We start from the raw sequence: 17420 nt of genomic DNA, 5'->3' as shown, positions 1-17420 counted from the left end.
TAGTTACACAATTACTCAAAAAAGAATAAGCATATCTAACTGCATTTATCTAAAACCAAAAGGCAACTATTTTTTCTTTTGCCACCAGAGTAATGTAAAATATTTATACTATGTACTTGTATTTATAGAAATAAGCAACAACAGGATGAACACCAGCTGAATTTGTAGTTTCAAGGTAAATGGGGCTGTTTTTGGCATTCGGATCTTCACTCCATTCTGGAAGCAAAATGAGCTGCTAAAAGCTAATTCACTAATCGAGCTATCTCTGTGCGACAGGATTGATTTACGGTAGCAGTCAGTCTCGCCACATATCTGAGTAGGCCTCTGACTGAAGACTGTTGTAGTGAGACAGTTTTTACATGACACATGCTAACAGCTCAATTTTCAGGCAGTGGAGACGATATTCCACAGAAGTATGACCTGGATGATTACATCAGTTGTTGCCAAGAGCTGCTAATCCATCTCCTTTACTTTTGCTGCACTTCTGTTTTTTAGCTATTCCTAGAATGAAAACCCACAATGATAGAAAAGCAACAAGAGATGTGGAAAAATATAACTCCTCCACCTATAGTGCAGTAAAACTCTCATCTAGAATATCCGAGATCATTACGCAAGCAGCAGACATCTACAGCCAACGTGACACTACTCCGTGACCTCCATCTGGCGGCGCTCTCTTCAACTGGAGTGTGATCTTATCCCTGAACTATCACCCGATCCTCGGCAAAAGCTGGAGCACAAACCTGCACATTCCTCCTCTTATGCCTTCGTGACAAACGGTGGAGCGTCTCGGCTCTGACCAGCTGATTTACAGCGTAAACAGGAGTCGCTCCGTGCAAGTTTGAGATTCCAAGGCTAAGTCCTCCGCGAATATTTCCACTTACTGGAAATACTGCTTCCCCACATTCCTGCCCCCTTTCGGCTCAGACGGCCCCTATATGGGCTGACTGTCGGACCAGCTCAAGTCAGGAATGTACAGCACACCCCTTTTAATTGGTGTTGTGTCATCCTCCATGCCAAATGCTGGCATACCTTTTCAACATGGCCGCTGAAGTCATGACACCTACAGTAGGCGCATCAGATATAGACGTTTCTCACAAACACCAGTCACAAAGTGACCGCTTACAGTAAAACAGACAAACTAGAGGTAGTTTTTAGATATTGAGTGTTTCATACTTATTTTTGATTCTCTAACATATTTGGCTTTTTGTAGCATGCTAAGTTTATTCTTTAGTTTTATTATCATTATTATCCCTTAGATCCATTTTCTTTCACCTCTAAGCACAAACATGGTAAGGTTTGGTTTTGATGAAGCAAATCACAAATTGACCACAACGGGTTTATAAAAATACCCTGTAGTGTACATATTTATCTAAATGCTAACTACTTAGCATTAAATTAGTTACACATACATTGAACATATGACAATGAATACAGTTTCATATAACATAAATTGTCAATGAGAAAAAATATATAAATCTTTTCTAAGTCTGTGAAGTAGAGAAATTAAGCAAAAACTGTTTAGAGCAGAGGATTTGTCTTAAGAAAGTGACACATCAGCAACATACATTCACATTTTTTACGTGTTTAATATTCTTTTTGCATGTTTTCCATGTTATGAAGTTGGTGCTAAAATGGGTTAAACATCTGGGACAACTGTTCCTTTGGTTGTGGGGGAGTTTCTGTGTGTATATGTTGGCATTTAATGGTACTGAACCAGTTAGAGCTTCAAAACATAAGAGATAAAATAATTAACTTATTAGAAAATGCTTGAACTCTACTTCGCCAGTCGATGCAAAGTATAAGAATATTCCCCTAAAACATCTGATTTTCATAACTTTTGTCTTTGACAACGCTGATGCCTTATGTAAATAAAAGTTGAGGTCAGTCTTTGTATGTATATGAATATACATGAAAAGAGAACAAGATTTTTTATTGTTTTATTTAGCATTTGTTCTCATGCTACTGTAAGTGCATAACACCTCTAGCGTATGCTGATGTGCCGACAGTATGTCGGTAATTGATAACCTGCGAAATACTGTCAACTATTTCAGCCTTTTCTCTCTTTCCGACAGTTCCGGAAAGTCTTGCTACATTCTTCCCATTCCTCTTTTCTGACTATGCTGAATTCCAGACCAGTCCCTCAGACTATAATCCAGAGGGATTTCTTATCTCCACTGTATTTCTCCCATCACCTCCTCTGGCTTCCCTTTGTCTTCTTATCTGTCACTCTGCCTTAATTCTTCTGTATCCCTGGGAATGTGAATATGTCTGGTCCTCTGCCACTTTGTCTTTATTTTCCATTTTTAGTGAAAGAAAAAGCAGCAACAATTGCTCACAACTGCGCAGACTACATTTGTTTAATGCAAGTTTAATATACGTTTCCAGATCGCAGATTAATTGATCAACTCTGAAGAGCTCAAACCAGAAGTGTACACCAAATAAAAAAACATCCACCAGGTGTACATCTATGATGAAAATTACAGGCCTCTCTCATCTTTTTAAGTGGGAGAACTTGCACAATTGGTGGCTGACTAAATACTTTTTTGCCCCACTGTATGATCTCTTTTTGCTTGGAATTATTATTACAAACTATTCTACGATAGTCCCACTCTGTCAAACAACATCCAAACTACTTTTAGCACCAGACAATTCAAACAGCTCCAGCTACGTCTCATTATTCTACCACTGTGAATGTTGCTCTGATTGGTGAAAATGGCTTCATGGAGGGCGTCCACTGTCTGGAACAGGTGTCCACTATCTGGAACAGGTGTCCATTTTTGTAAACTTCTCTCGCCATCCAACCCCAAATGTAACCCCAAATGTTCTCAAATGGATTTAGATGAGGGGAACAAAAGAGAGGTGTTATTTCTACGTTAAAAATCCTTTGTCAGGCGGGCTTTGCCTGACAACACAACTTGAAGCTCCACTGTCCCATTGCAGGAAAAAGTCCACTAGATCAGGGTGGAGCTCGGAGCTCATCATCATATAGAAACATTACAGACAATGACTCCAAATACAAATTTTTGCTAAGATCTGGGTTTTAAATGCTCTTTTGACCAGCTGAACAGCCTATTTCAGTTGGTTGCTTGCAATAACTTGCTTCCCCTCCCCCCAACTTCTACGTATTTATTGGTTAGCATTACACTCTACTGGCCTCAACAAAGATGGCGACCTACAACCATCTGAAGCTCAGCAGCTTTATTAGAAAACAATGCTGTTACTCCTGACTTTATTATTTTTTGTGAGGACGCTCAGACAGAATGTGTGTTTTCAGTTAGCGGCTCTCATGGACACAGGTGCTGATTGACCCTCATGGACGAAGCGGCCGCTGAAGCTGGCTTCCGATTGCAGCTTCTTAAAAACAATGTGGCCGACGTTGAGACCATTTTTCATCTGGTCTTAGCATTTTGATCAGAAGTGTAATGTTCCAAATATCAAAACTTCACCTCCAAACTCAGATCCAGTTCCTACTTTTGGATATATTGTCTACTTGAGCTAATGTGTGACTTTGGATGAGGTGAGAAGAAATTAAAGAGAAATTTTATTGTAGAGTTTGAGTAATCTTCTACTTGTTTGCACACCTGTTTCATTTTTATCAACTCATTTATCATGTGCAAGCTCAAAACTATCATCCTGAAAAGAAGTACTAAAATTCCTTGCAGTAAATTTTGGTAGCTAGTTCTATTTTAGGATTTACGGATAGTTCCTTAGTAAATCACATCAGCGGAGTTATAATCGATGAGCCTGTTTAAAAGTCATAAATATGGTAAGAGCTTTATTGGACATGCTGCGTTTGTCTAAAAAATTCTAACAGAAGCCAGGAATTATGCGCTTAAAAATACAACATTAAATACAGTTCCTGCACTGTAATAAATTTTGAATATTTTGTATTTTACCATTATTTTTTAAATTAACTCATTTTATTTTTGATTCTATCCATTCCACATTTTGCCGTTTGTGTGGGGTTGTGTCAATATGTGCATGGTTTTCACAGAAATGTGATGCTGTGACTAAAACGTCTTTATTTCAGGTTTCCTCCGTCTGAGGAACGTTGCTCCAAACGTCTGCGTTCAGATCCGACTAAGCCAAGTTGCCTTTTTTTTTTTTTTCAGAGAAAGCAGCTCTTCTCCTGCTTTCCCCTCTAACAGGCCGTGGATGTGCAGTATTTTTCTGAACATTTACTAAGGGAAGCACAGCATGTTCAGCCTAACTGGAAACTCTTGTGTGTGTTGCAGCTTCTCTGACCATTAGGTGAAGTTGCAGGGACATCCGCTCCTGATTTTGAATCATTTGGAATAATGTTTTTTTTAACTCTAAAATGAGCAACTTTTTTGTCTTATAAATCCTCCGATGTTGATAGGAAGCAGCAGCTCTCCTAACTTTGGCATGAAACAATTAATTAGACTCAGAAAAAAGGGCAATTTTCTGAAAGAAAAAAAAAAAAAAACAGTCAGAGCCGTAATGAGCCAAAGCTGTACAAAAAATATACATTTTGCAATTTAAGATTAAAAACATCTTTGTCTGTAAATATGTTATAACCAAAACTCTGGTGTTTTAGCTTCCCTTGGTTCAGATTCACTAATTTACTAATAAAGAAATGCTATGTTATTGTATTCTAGGCAATAAAATGTTTGAATTGTCTGTTTATTGCATATTTTAACATATTTGTTACTTTGTGTAAAAAAGACTTGACTGATTAAACGAAAAATATACCCTGCATTTTATATTTATATTTGTTAAAAGAGATCAAAAATAAAGTCTACTTCCCAATCATGGTGGTGTATCTCATAAAAACGCCCTTAAAAATTAAAGTGTGTGGAATAATCCAAGGAATTGTACAAGTATTGATGGTCTAAATGTTCCGGTTTGGTGTCACGGTGAGCATGTAATCAGCAAAATATATTTTCTGAGTCATCAGTGAATTAAACAACAATAAAAAATAAATCAGCCAGTCTTTCTTCTCTACCTGAATGATTTGGTTTGCCAAATAAGGAGCTGAGGTGTTTGCCCTGCGCCCTCGTAGTTTAGACGGGGCTCCGAAGTGCTTTTTTTTTTCAATCTCTGAATTCCACTCGCTGCCCGTTTGGGCCCTGTAATCGTTGCATAATGCATATTCTACATGTCAGCCACACATTGCTGGTGAAATCCCTCAATTTATCACCCATTGAGGAATTCCTCCTGCACCAGGCCGTGTTCTAATTATAAAACTCTGATTCTCCTCCTTTTTTCTCCTTTTTTTGCTGCTCGACCTTTTTGATGTCCTTTCTTCTGACCCCTGGATTTAGCATGTAGACTGGGATTAGAGACAAAAAGCAGACTTTACCACAGGTAATTCCACAATAACTCAGCGGGGCTTTTAGCAAACGTGTTTTTGTTTTCACGTTTCCTATACTCGTAATTTTTTGCATTTTTGTCTCAAAGATATTTAATTCATGAGCGTATCTGTCTGGCTTTGAACTGATTCATTCATCGCTCATATTTATTGTACCTTAACTGTCCAAAATGTCTTTAAAAAATAATTAAATAATAAAACCATCAACCTTTTGGAAACCCATACCATTAGTGGCCGGCTTCCTTTGGAAAAACACCTGTGGGGGAAACACTTTGTGATTTACACCAACGAATAAAATCCCAACAGGACAAATTCTGGGTCAAGCGCCCGCCTGCTCCTCCTTTCACTCCGCGTCAGTCTCAGGTGAGCGAGAAAGAGTTGACTGGCAAGTAACGGGTTAGTGTCTGGTCTCCCCCCTACACCTCCTCGTCTCATCCGCCCCTCTTCTTCATCCCGGAGGTATATATATTGGAGTTCGTGACTCGTCTTCATCTAAGGCATCACTTCTAGACGGACGCACGCAGACGTCTCCGGTTTGTTTCGAGGGATTGAACTTGACGAAGACCAGACCCGTGACCATGAAACCCTTTCTAAAGGTTCTCGTGATTCTGTTCTGCATCGGCAAGGTAGAAGGCCTCTGGCTGAGGTCTCTGATTGGTAAGTAGGGACGTCGTGACCCATCGATTTAGGGATAGCACAAATAAGTTAAGGAAGCATGCTGTTACAAGGTCGATGAATTTGTCTTTTCCAGGCCAAAAGCAGAAACCCGTGTCGCCTTCAGACGAGGACAGAAGAAGCGGATTTTTAACAACAGAAGAAATCCAAAGGGAAGGCTCCGGAGACGAGCCAGTCCCGGTCCGGATGCGGCGCTCCGCTCCCGACTCCCAGTGTGGCCTCCACTCCGTCTTGCTGCAGGTGCGGGACCTGGGGCTGGGCTACGACTCAGACGAGACGGTCTTGTTCAAGTACTGCGGGGGGTCTTGCCCCCGCGCCCGCTCCAACTACGACCTCACGCTCAGCAACCTGCTGCTCAGCGGGCGGCTTCCGCAGCTGGCTCCCGGAGAGCCGTGGCACAGCGTGCCGTGCTGTAGGCCCACTCACTACGAGGACATGGCCTTCCTCGACAACTCGCACCGCTGGCACAAGGTGGAGAAACTCTCCGCCGCCACTTGCAGCTGTGCAGATTAAAAATGGCCCGAATCGAGGGGAATAAAGAAGGGGCAGGTGGGAGAGAGCTGAAGATATGCGGAGAGGACAATTTGACTTATAAAATAACTTTTTTTTTCCTCCGAAAAGAGCCTTCATAAGCAGATTCTAATGTTTGACTCAGATTTCTGTGTTTTATCCATAATAGACAGGAGGGACACGATTTAGATATCCAGGAAGCATTGCTTTGTGAGTTCATGTTATTTTGAATTAAGGCAAAAAAATGGAACCAATGCTTTAACTTGAATTACAAAATAATTGTAAATAAGCTAATATCTATTTATTATTAAAAAAAAAAAACATGGAAATTTTTTTTTAGCTCTTTAGAAATGTTTCCCAATTTACAAACGATGCTGAATTAAGCTCCAAAATTGTTCAGCTACATAAAGTGTACATATGTGAAAACTAAAGATATTTATTTATTTAATGTTTGTTTTTTTTGTAGATCAGGTTAATTTATTTTGTAATGGAGTCACGTTTAATTAAAATTAACTTTTTTCTTTTTTTTCAGTTAATGTAAAAATGCATTAAACATGATGTGGTTTCATTTATGCTGTGTGTGTTGTGTTTTCTATCAATAATGCTTTTTCTGAGCTTTTTCAGCTTACATTAACAAATACAATATTTTTCTTGTATTGGGTCAAAATCCACTATCCTCATGCCGACTGCATCAACATGCGTTAAATGAGCTGAATTTTTAAAATATGCATAATGCAATACGTTACATCAGCTAAATATTTTATTTTTGTTCAGTTTGTATAATTCTTGAAATTTGCATTTCATTTTGTAGTAATCGGCTGACATTGCAGAGTTTCAGTCTCTTTAAAAAAATTGCATGCATGTGGAGTCTTTTCAGTTATACTGTTAAAATATTTAAATTATTCTCACTATTATTATCAACTTAGAGAAATGCAAGGTTTTTCTTTTCAAACTCCACAGTGAGACAAGAAGTCTGTAAGGTTTTATTCTTCTATCATGTATCACAATAGTGTACATCAGGTTAGGTATAGTAAAAAAAATAGGGGGGCAGTCCGGGTATAGAAAAACTTCAGTTCAGTTTGTTACATTACGGCATTAAACTTTTTTTTAAATCAACTATTGTGGTTGATGAAAAATTTATATTCAAAACAGGTGAAACAATCAGAATTTATCTGCATATTTTTGATTTTTCCACTGTCTCGTTTCAACTGTTTTGACGACTTCACCTTCACTGTCAAGCAAACCCAGATAAAAGCAAATAACCCCAAAAACAAGAGTGATATGTGATTTATTTCCTTTGATCAAGTATTTTATCAGTTCTAGCTCAGCACCTTGTTTGGTTAATATTTCCATCTCTGACTGACCAATGAAACACAGATCAATATCAGATTATATAAGAGAAAAATGTTGGTCTTTTTTTTAAATGACACTTCAAAGGTTCAAATGTTTCATGTCTGACAGGATTACTACAGGACAAGGTCCCATATTTTCTTAATTTAGAGCAAATTCCAGCCGAAAAGCCCTGTGCTTACAAGGACAGATGGTGAATATCAGAAAATAAGGAAATTTCTTTAGTTCATGTCACAATATTTTACGTCTCCAACAGAGGAATTAAAGTCCATTCAGCCGTTCTGACTGACCGGGGTGTCGTCCTGTGGCTCCTCTGGCTGTGGCTCCTCTGGCTGTGCCCCCCACACCTGAACGCGGCCCTCCATGGCTGTGAGGAGGCAGGTCTCTGTGGGGTGGAAAGACAGCGACTGGACGACTGCTTTTCCCACTGGCAGCTTTAACGACAACGATCCCTTCGGTTCCATACGGACACAAGACATGTTTGGTCAGATTTCAATCTTAAAAGATCATATTAAAGTTTTTAAAATGTAAACATTGAAGAGGATAGTGAAGCTGTTTAACTTCCCGCTTACTTCCACCAGGTCCCAGCAGTAGACGTGTCCGTCCTCTGAGCAGCTCAACACGTGGGTGTCTTTACTGGACAGGCAGCAGTCCAACTTGTAGCCCTTCATCTTGTGTCCAGTGTATCTACACGAGTCCACATCACCAGACACAATACTGATGTCAAAGCAAATCATTTACCTAAAGCAATTTACACCAGCTAAAACTACCCTCTTTTTTAAGTAAAAATAAACACGTTTTATTGACTTAGGTTCTTTTTAACTGTTCAAATCACATCTAATATATTTAATGTGTTGTTCTAACACAAAAAAACGATAAACAAATAGATATTTTTTGTGTGTATCGCACAGGTTCAACTTATATTTCAGCAGGATATCAACTCTGGAGGCCAGTCTGATACGAAATGTGAACTTGATACATCTAAAAATACCTAACATTTTAAAACTTATCAGTAAAATGTGAACTTATATCGAGTTACATTTGATGCAAAAAGCAGGATGCTTGCACCAACCCAACAGGTGGCAGCAAAGTGTTTGATCCAAGTCATACAGTTCAAAGGCAATGCCAAAAAAGACTGAGGAAATGAATACAAACTAACCGTTGCAGTTTTATAGCAGTTTTTTTTCTCTTGTTTTGCTTTTTCTGATAGGAAATATTATGCTATGAGACCACAAACATTAAATATATATAAGCACTCACTCTCCCAACATTTCCCCAGTGCTCTTGTCCAGAAGTCTCACTTTTGAATCCAAGCTGGAGCTCAGGGTGCACTGCCCGTCCTGACTGAAACACACGCATGTAATGGGACCTGGAACGCACAGACGTACACAGTAATAAACGACTTTCGGTTTTTATTTCCCCCGCTCAAAATGAATTTCACAAAAACATTGAAATGAAGTTGCTGACTGCTGATGAGGTCAACGTGAAGCTGCCCCATCCTCAGGTCGTAACGCCTCACTCTGCCGTCCACCGACCTAAACGCGAGAAACGGCAAACTCTGTCACTGAACGCCGTCAGAACTCTAGGAGGGGAATGGCTTCTTAGCGATAAATGTAGCAATTCATTTATGATTTGCTGACCCAGTGAGCAGCTCATGTTGTGAAACTTTAAGGCTGCTTATGCTGTCGCGAGCCTCGTCTAGAACCTGGATGGGCTCGTTTCTTCTGGATTTCGTGTCCCAGCATCTCACTGTGCCGTCTATGGAGCCTGGATGATGTGGAAAGACAAAAAAAAAAAAACAAACAAACATAAAAATCAGAAATAAAAGCTACATGAAAAGAGTACTGAAACACTACATATAATTAAAGTTAAAAAAAAAGAAAAAAAGAAGAGAACTCACATATGCAGAAAATTACATTTAAAAAAATGCATTTGCATAAATGAAAAATAAACACCAGAAATGTAAAACCTTCCAACTCGTGACCCAGCAGTAGCACAAAATGGCTTTATTCCAGAGTACATAGTGGACATTTTCCACAAGCGATGACTCACCAGATAAAATGACCGTTGCCTCCTCATTAAACTGCACACAGTTAACTTTCTTCAAAGAGAGAATAAAATAAAAAAAATTGTATCAATGATGGATCAAAATATGGAGGCTCATGTAGGATTTCCAGCGCTGTTTACATTTTTAATACAATAAGTGATTTTAACTCACCCCGGCGTGTCCTCTGAGCTTGCGTGTGACCTGACCCGTTGCAACGTCCCACAGAATCACAGTTTTGTCCGAGCTGCAGGAGCAAAGCTGACTGTTGTCATAGGAACTGTCAAAACAGGAGGCGAGAAGGAACATACCTGTTATTTCCTGCAGAGGGTGTGTGTTGAATGTCGGATGTTGTGGTTTAAATGGGACAATTTGCCCTAAAATCATCATGATTAAAGACAGCATCGCCTATTGCGTCTTCGTCTTAATACTTCCCGCATTTTTGGCATTCACTCTTTATGTTTTCTGAATCCCATCCTGTGCACAAATAATTACTTCTGAAAACCGAAGCAAACGCCCTCACCCATCGGCGTCCAGAACCTCATATCCATGACCGCTGTAGGTCTTCAGCAGCGTCCCTCGGCCAACGCTCCACAGCTTTAGGGATTTGTCACTGCCGCAAGACAGCAGGTAGCTTCCATCCACTGGCAGAATGTACAGCGAACGAGAGAAAGAGGGACATGAGCGTCTTGTCATACACTGCTGTGTTTTCTTATGCCTTTGTCTAAATTCTGAAATATTCACAGTATTGTTTTCTGTTTGTCTTTACAGTTCTTTCCGGTTCTAGTGGTCTTTATATGACAGTGTTGAGACAGGAAGGCAGGTTACTGGGGGTGGGAGGAAGTGGGACTCACACCTGTGACAGTCCGTAGAGGACTAAAGGGTCTCCGGGTCGCACGATTTAGCCCTGGGTCTCCATAATATTGTTTCTAAACTGATCTAAAACTGGATGTGAGGGAAATATGCTATCTGTACTCCTCTTGTTTGCCAATTCCAATCTGCCTGTTGTATTAATCCAGGTTTGTATGAGTGACATAAAACTGATTTATTATTATTTCTGCCGCTTATTGACTCCATCCACACCTTCTGAAACTAGTAATACAAAAGGAGCAGGTTACAAAGGAAGGGGGGGAGAAAAGCAGCAAATGTCTAAAAACAATTGTAAAAAGCTAGGATTATGACGACTCGTACCATTGAAGCGAACGGCTCTAACAGCTCCTTGCTGACAGTTAATGGTCCTCAGAAGATGCTGAGGAAGCTGAGGAGGCTGAGGTTTGGGTTGAGGAAACGCCATTAGTTATAGGACCTGTGAAGTGAAGCATGTCGGGCACACTTAAACACAAAATACCTCATGGCTTATTTCATGTTCAGTATTTTTACTTTACGTAAGAATAAATTTTACTTTTTTTTCTAAATTAGTGTTGATGGAGCTTTAAGTCCTGAGCAAGTTTCTTTTAATTAGTAACGAAAAATATGACCTACAGCATTGATATACGTTTACTTCATAAGTCAAAAGTAACTTTTTGAGGTTACCTGCTGGAGATTTTTTTAACCAGGTAGTGTTTCGGGAAAAGACATTTTCTGTATTTGTTTAAAGCAGTTGAAAAAAGTAAATCAATCCGCAGCTTTGTACACCACCAACAGCTTAGTTTTTCTTATTTCACTCGCTGTGACTGCTAGCACGAGCAGAGTACGCGGAAGCAATACACGCTGGGGTTCAACGGCACTTTCAAAATAAATGTTCAAAAACTGTTTTCCTCCGTTCTCCCATAAGCTGTCCAAAGCTTTTATATTGAAAGTAACCGGAAACGATCCCTGTTCTTTTTTCCCCTAACCGAGAAGGCTGTGGGTCGCTAAGCGGACTTTTAAATATACTTCCCGTTACTTCCATATAGGATAAAGTTATAACTAAACATGTCTACTAACAGTATGACGGACCCGAGGAGACAAAATAAGATTTTAAGGTGAGTTTTGTGTCTGTTAGTTTTAAAAAAGCAAACCAAGCTGAATGAATTAGCTGACCAACAACAGCTAGCTAGTGCTAACCCAGTCACTCGTGAGGACTTTACTGTGGGATTAGTACTAGGTGATTAGAAGCCATAAAGCCGACAGTTATTATAACAGTACAATGATTAACTATTGGAGTTTAAAGTCAGGTGGCATTTACACAAAAAGTTATTGTCAGGGTGTACCTAAATTTTGTCACAATTTAAATTTCACTGGTTTGAGTTGCCTTTAGTTGTATCAGCTCGTCTCTGGTATTTTTTAAAGAAGTTCTTGGACCAATTTAAGCATTTATTTGTATGTTTTATATGTTAGAAGACTATCCACAAGAGGGCAGTGTAGCTGCTTGTGGTAAGAAATTGATACGTGCCTTTTAATTATCATTCAAAATTGCATTATTTGTTCCTGACTCGCCGGACAGTAAGATGTACAAAAGTATGATAAAAGTCTATTGTGCCTATTACGGTCTCATTTTCTTCTTATTTTGGTTAATATACGGTTTTGTTGTTGCAGATACAAGCCCCCCAGCACAGAGACCAACCCCACACTAGAGGACCCCACTCCTGACTACATGAACCTGCTCGGCATGATCTTCAGCATGTGTGGGCTCATGCTTAAGGTAAAAAAAAAAGAAAAAATAACTGTGTGCATTTTCAAAGCTAGATCTCCATCAATCAGAGTTTTGTGGCTGATCTCTGAAGCCAAAATCTACTTAAAATTATCCGGTTTGCTTTCTAAAAACTAAAATCAGCAATAGTCAAGAAAAGTCTTTCCCAGCTTTTTTGCCATAGGTCAACTTTCACCAATGTTTGTGAGAGAAATCTCATTGTAAATAAGAATTTTACTCAAGATATTTCAAAACAAAGACAAAGAGTTTGTCCAAGTAACTCTAAAAGCAGTCTTTGCACGTTTTCTAAAAATAGTAGAGTTATATCTTAGCTCTAAAGTGTCCAAAAAGGCTGCCTGCATTTCTCTATAATTCCCAACAGATGGAGATGTTTGTCAGTCAGGGCCAGTGGATCTGAAACTGGTTTTCTCCTGGTCACCATAGAGTTTATCGATGCGTCTTTATTCACAGCTACACAGTTGCATTTCCCGTCTCTATTGTTCCGAGTCTCAGTGGGTGTTGATCTGCGCCCGCTGGAAGCCTGCTACCCTTCACTGATAGGCATGAAGGGTAGACCTTGGTCTATCCCAGTTGTTCCATTTAGAAGATTAAAGGTAAACTCACCTTTTAAATAAAGGGATGAAGGGCAGCTGCTGACCTTCAACACAAGGGACACCATTAGCTACCCGCAGCCTGTGGTAAACTGGTGCGCACAGTTCAGTGATGCAAATTTAGTTTGATTAACTTATCCATCTCCGGTAATATTTTGTATTTTTTTCATAAATGAGATTAAGTTCAGTTTATTCATATAGGATTTGCGACAAATTTCGCCCATCGAACCAAACAGAACTATCCTGGTTATGGACCTTTTTATGCAGTCAGTTCAAAGTCAAATGCATGTATTCCAATTTGATTTACTCCCTTGTGAAGTCGTTTATTGTAACCGATTTAAAATCAACAAAAACGCTCTTATTTTCTTTTAAAATGAAATAAAAGTTTGTGTGTTTCAGCTGAAGTGGTGCGCCTGGATCGCCGTCTACTGCTCCTTCATCAGCTTTGCAAACTCCAGAAGTTCAGAAGACACCAAACAGATGATGAGCAGCTTTATGTGAGTACTCCAACTTCATTTTTCTATATTACGTTGATTTATATACGTATCGCTTATGCCAATTAGACTGAGATGTTAAACTGTTAAGCTTGTGTTAGGTGTAAGAGCCCATAATAAGTTTAACGTTGGTGCTGCAGAATGATTAGCTCAGCAGAAAACTGCTAATCGAGGAACTTGAGTAAAAGTTGGTTCAGAGCCAGTGTTGGGACGTTGGTCCAAAGCCAAGATATAATTAAAGTATCTCAGGTGTCATTAAGTGAAGGTAAAGGACCTGAACAGGGTAAACGTGCTGTGGAGGGTGACTGTCACTGAGGTTAATAGTGTGAAACTTTGTGTTATGGCCAAGGTAGATCAATGAAAAATACAATATGGCAATGGGGGTACATTGTACATTGCTGCCAAGAAACACAGACATTTCTAGATTAATTGTACATGTTTATAAGAAAAATCTTGATATTTTTTTTTTATTCATGATGTTAAACTTAAGATGTATTTGCATTGTAAATTGAAAAATTTGTTTGGGAAAATGTTTTTTTTTTTTTTTTACAAAAAAATTTCAATATCCTATCAGTTGTAAATGTGCAAGAAAAATTCCATAAATTTATTTATTCTATGATTAGAATATCCTATGACATTACAAAATGAAAAATCTGTTATATATATATATATATATATATATATATATATATATATTAGGGGAAAAGAACAGTTTTCTGAGACTAAAGTCATATATTTGCGATGTGGACTGCATCGAGTTTGTACTGTCTTACTGACACAGGAAAAGTGCCTGAATGCGTCACTTACACAAAATCATGTCTCTTAAATTTACCAACTCAATGGTGGTGAATGTCTGACTTTATAATCTCTAATAATCCCTAATCTTCATTTTATATATAAAAAGTAGCTTTTCTATAAAAAAAACACTCAGATGTGTATATGAGAGCTTTATAAAACAATAATAAGAGACTGCAATGAAACAGTTATTTCCTGCATTTTGTTTTCTGTTTAAAATAAGTGTAGACAAAAACTATTTACCAAATTTTGAAGAAGAGTTTTTATATGCTAATCAAGACAAAGTTGGCAGTGGTCTCTTTCAAAAGGGCACTAGTTCCTGTTTGTATGAGGGAGTAGCACACAAGACTAGTAGTCATAATGTTATTCCTGATCTGTATATTAAAGTTGGTTAGATAAACATAATTGTTTCCAAATTTCTGTTAAACTTTACAACAAGGTTGCACATTTAACATCCAATGTTTTGTGTTTCTTAGGTTGTCTATCTCAGCCGTAGTGATGTCATACCTCCAGAACCCACAGCCAATGTCTCCACCATGGTAACCAAGGGTCAGTCACAAAAGAAAGCAGAAGCTGGGCACACCTGCCTCCATCTCCCTGCAAAAAATTAATGGAGACGTCTATTAGCAACTGATGAAATCTTTAAATATTATATTAGCTTTTTTTGCATACTTTTTTTTGCAAAAAATTAATGGAGACGTCTATTAGCAACTGATGAAATCTTTAAATATTATATTAGCTTTTTTTGCATACTTTTCTGAATAAAATGGTCTGGTTATTTACAAAAAGCCGCTGTCCAGTATGTGTCTAAAAAGTGTGACGAGGGATTTTGGGATGCCTAAGAAACAAACTTTCTTTTATACACGTTTTAATGCAACAGCGGATTATTCTACTTTTACTATGTTAATTTGCTCAGAATCACATAAATTAAAACCTTCATTTCTTTTCAGTTGCATCAAAACTGGCATAAACCGTTCTGTCTGACAGGATGGTGGTATTTTACAAAGCCGATAATGTTGAAACCCTCTGAATTAAATCACCCTCACAATAAAATGTATGCTCATAAACCTTAAAAAAGTCTTTTGTCTGTCGTTCTCTCGTTTCTCATTTGTTGAAGCCACTGACTGCATTAACTGCATGAGTAGCTCTGCTGATTACAGACACGAACCTGGAAGTCAGCTGGACGCGAGACTGATTTAATGCTATATAACTCACGTCCCTCCAGGGCTGGCTCTGACGCAGCTTTGCCGACTGGGCACCACAGTTGCATGGCTTTCTGCCACGTTTCAGCAAGCTCCACTATATTTTCTCCTGACTCCGACTGCTAACTGACTCGTTTGTCTTTCAAGCCGTCAAACCTCACACCCTTTGCCCGTTGTGGTGATTGTTTTTCCTTCTACTCTTTGAGTTAGTGGTGCCTTTTGTTGATAACTAGGAAAGGATATTGAATCTAATGCAGTGAGGAGTGATCTCGGGGAGTTACACCCATCGATTAATCGAGATATTAGTCGACGGGGTAATTTATTTCCTTTGCCTTCGCAATCTTAGTGCGATACTGAAAAGGTTCGCGGAAAATGTCACGGTCGGACAGCGGTGAAGCAGGGTTTGTCCAGTTCTTCAATTACACAAACCATGTGCGCAAGACAGGTTGGTGATGGTACAGAACAAAAAAAACCCCATGGGGTATAAATAACCCTGTCTTATAAAATGTATGCAAAATTACAGGTTTAAAATGTCAAATTCATTTAAAAACGGTAAGTTAATTACAGGTCTTTAACTTTGTCGTGGCAGGACTATTTAATCTTGTATGCAGGGGCGGATCTAGAAAAATATCTATGGGGTGGCAAGAAGGGGGCAGGGATTTTATCAGGGGTGGCAGCATTTGCCTATATCCCTTCTGGTCCCTTGCTGTACCAACCGTCTAGACCCCTCAGATCTTCTGGTTCTCTCTGTATCCCCAGAACCAAACAAGGAGAAGCAGCATTCAGCTTCTACGCACCACAAATTTGGAACAAACTTCCAGAAAACTCTAAAACAGCTGAAACACTGGGTGCCTTTAAATCTCAGCTTAAAACCCACCTGTTTAGAGTTGCTTATGGCTAAATTAGGGTTAGAGTGCGGGTTTTGATGGGTTTTTTTTTTTAAATCTCTTTATCTTTACTTTTTAATTTCTTTTTATTTCTTTCTCACTGTTTACGTTTTAATGATGTAAAGCCCCCCGGAAAACGTCTCAGTTAAACGACGTTTAACTAAAGTCCTACGGGGTTTAGAGTCCCAGTTGACAGCGTTCATCTAAAAACCTAGAGGTTGGAGTCCTTGTCAAACGATGTTTTTGACTAAAGTCCCAGAGGGTTAGATTCCCAGTTAAACAACGTTTAACTGAAGTCCTAAAAGGGGTGCGGGTTTTAATGTTTTTATCTTTTTTTTAAATCTCTTTCTCACTGCTTATTCAATGTCACATGCTGTTATTATTTTAATTATGTAAAGCACTTTGAAATGCCTTGCTGCTGAAATGTGCTATACAAATAAAATTTGATTGATTGATTGATTGATTCTCTCTTGGTCTCTCTCTCTCTCATCCTCTGAGCTCGGTCCTATACCAGAGGCCTGGGAGCTTTAGGGTTCTGCGCAGTATCTTGGCTTACCTATTCTTACTTAAATTAGGCTTGTATGCTTTATCAAGTCTCACTAAATTGCTAATTCAACTCAAGTAATGTGAGTAATGTACATGTTTGGCCTGAGAAAAGTACAAGACTATGTTATTTTGAGTAAACTGGAGTTGACTATTTTTGTTACTGGAGTGAATGCGTCAGCTCAGCGGTGCACAGGAAATTGTGGGAAGCTTCTAGAACGTTTGTGGACTTGAACATTGGAAGGAGCAGAGCTTCTTTAAAGGCGAGTTATTTGTCTTCAGTATGTTTTCATGTGTCATGTATGCCTTTACTACTCGCATATATGGTTAAAGATTGATTTTTCTTTAAAAAGAATGACACACAAA

The 17420-nt window shown here is 38.8% G+C and overlaps 3 protein-coding genes across 3 annotated transcripts; 2 read left to right on the top strand and 1 right to left on the bottom strand.

Annotated features, from left to right (window-relative positions):
- The first annotated feature begins 5910 nt into the window (after positions 1 to 5910).
- Positions 5911 to 6520, top strand: LOC108166132 (persephin). The gene is made up of 2 exons (XM_081612423.1): positions 5911 to 5989; positions 6084 to 6520. The coding sequence occupies exons 1-2, from the start codon at positions 5911 to 5913 to the stop codon at positions 6518 to 6520; spliced, it is 516 nt and encodes a 171-aa protein (XP_081468549.1).
- Positions 6521 to 7788: 1268 nt separating this feature from the next.
- On the bottom strand, positions 7789 to 11618 carry wdr83 (WD repeat domain containing 83). The gene is made up of 10 exons (XM_008423650.2): positions 11445 to 11618; positions 11103 to 11217; positions 10435 to 10555; positions 10086 to 10191; positions 9920 to 9968; positions 9508 to 9634; positions 9335 to 9402; positions 9128 to 9236; positions 8440 to 8554; positions 7789 to 8319 (listed from the first exon to the last, which is right to left on the bottom strand). Exons 2-10 carry the CDS (start codon positions 11203 to 11205, stop codon positions 8140 to 8142), a joined length of 978 nt encoding a protein of 325 aa, XP_008421872.1. The 5' UTR covers positions 11206 to 11217; positions 11445 to 11618; the 3' UTR covers positions 7789 to 8139.
- A 96-nt stretch (positions 11619 to 11714) lies between these two features.
- Positions 11715 to 16970, top strand: wdr83os (WD repeat domain 83 opposite strand). Its single transcript, XM_008423777.3, has 4 exons — positions 11715 to 11875; positions 12429 to 12534; positions 13533 to 13630; positions 14899 to 16970. Exons 1-4 carry the CDS (start codon positions 11826 to 11828, stop codon positions 14963 to 14965), a joined length of 321 nt encoding a protein of 106 aa, XP_008421999.1. The 5' UTR covers positions 11715 to 11825; the 3' UTR covers positions 14966 to 16970.
- The last annotated feature ends 450 nt before the right edge of the window (positions 16971 to 17420 follow it).

This window comes from Poecilia reticulata, chromosome 1, assembly GCF_904066995.2.
Source record: "Poecilia reticulata chromosome 1, P_reticulata-male-v2, whole genome shotgun sequence".
NCBI lineage: Eukaryota > Metazoa > Chordata > Actinopteri > Cyprinodontiformes > Poeciliidae > Poecilia > Poecilia reticulata.
The sequence above is the reverse complement of the archived record's forward strand: the minus strand, read 5'-3'. Positions and strand labels throughout refer to the sequence as shown.

Bases quoted from the DNA above. Each gene is read 5' to 3' on its own strand.
- LOC108166132 (XM_081612423.1), top strand. From the start codon at position 5,911: ATGAAACCCTTTCTAAAGGTTCTCGTGATTCTGTTCTGCATCGGCAAG. The intron at 5,990-6,083 runs GTAAGTAGGGAC...TGTCTTTTCCAG, and splicing joins CTGGCTGAGGTCTCTGATTG to GCCAAAAGCAGAAACCCGTG.
- wdr83 (XM_008423650.2), bottom strand. From the start codon at position 11,205: ATGGCGTTTCCTCAACCCAAACCTCAGCCTCCTCAGCTTCCTCAGCAT. The intron at 9,969-10,085 runs GTGAGTTAAAAT...CTCTCTTTGAAG, and splicing joins AGCTCAGAGGACACGCCGGG to AAAGTTAACTGTGTGCAGTT. The intron at 9,635-9,919 runs GTGAGTCATCGC...CACATCATCCAG, and splicing joins GGCAACGGTCATTTTATCTG to GCTCCATAGACGGCACAGTG.
- wdr83os (XM_008423777.3), top strand. From the start codon at position 11,826: ATGTCTACTAACAGTATGACGGACCCGAGGAGACAAAATAAGATTTTA. The intron at 11,876-12,428 runs GTGAGTTTTGTG...TTGTTGTTGCAG, and splicing joins AGACAAAATAAGATTTTAAG to ATACAAGCCCCCCAGCACAG. The intron at 12,535-13,532 runs GTAAAAAAAAAA...TGTGTGTTTCAG, and splicing joins TGTGTGGGCTCATGCTTAAG to CTGAAGTGGTGCGCCTGGAT.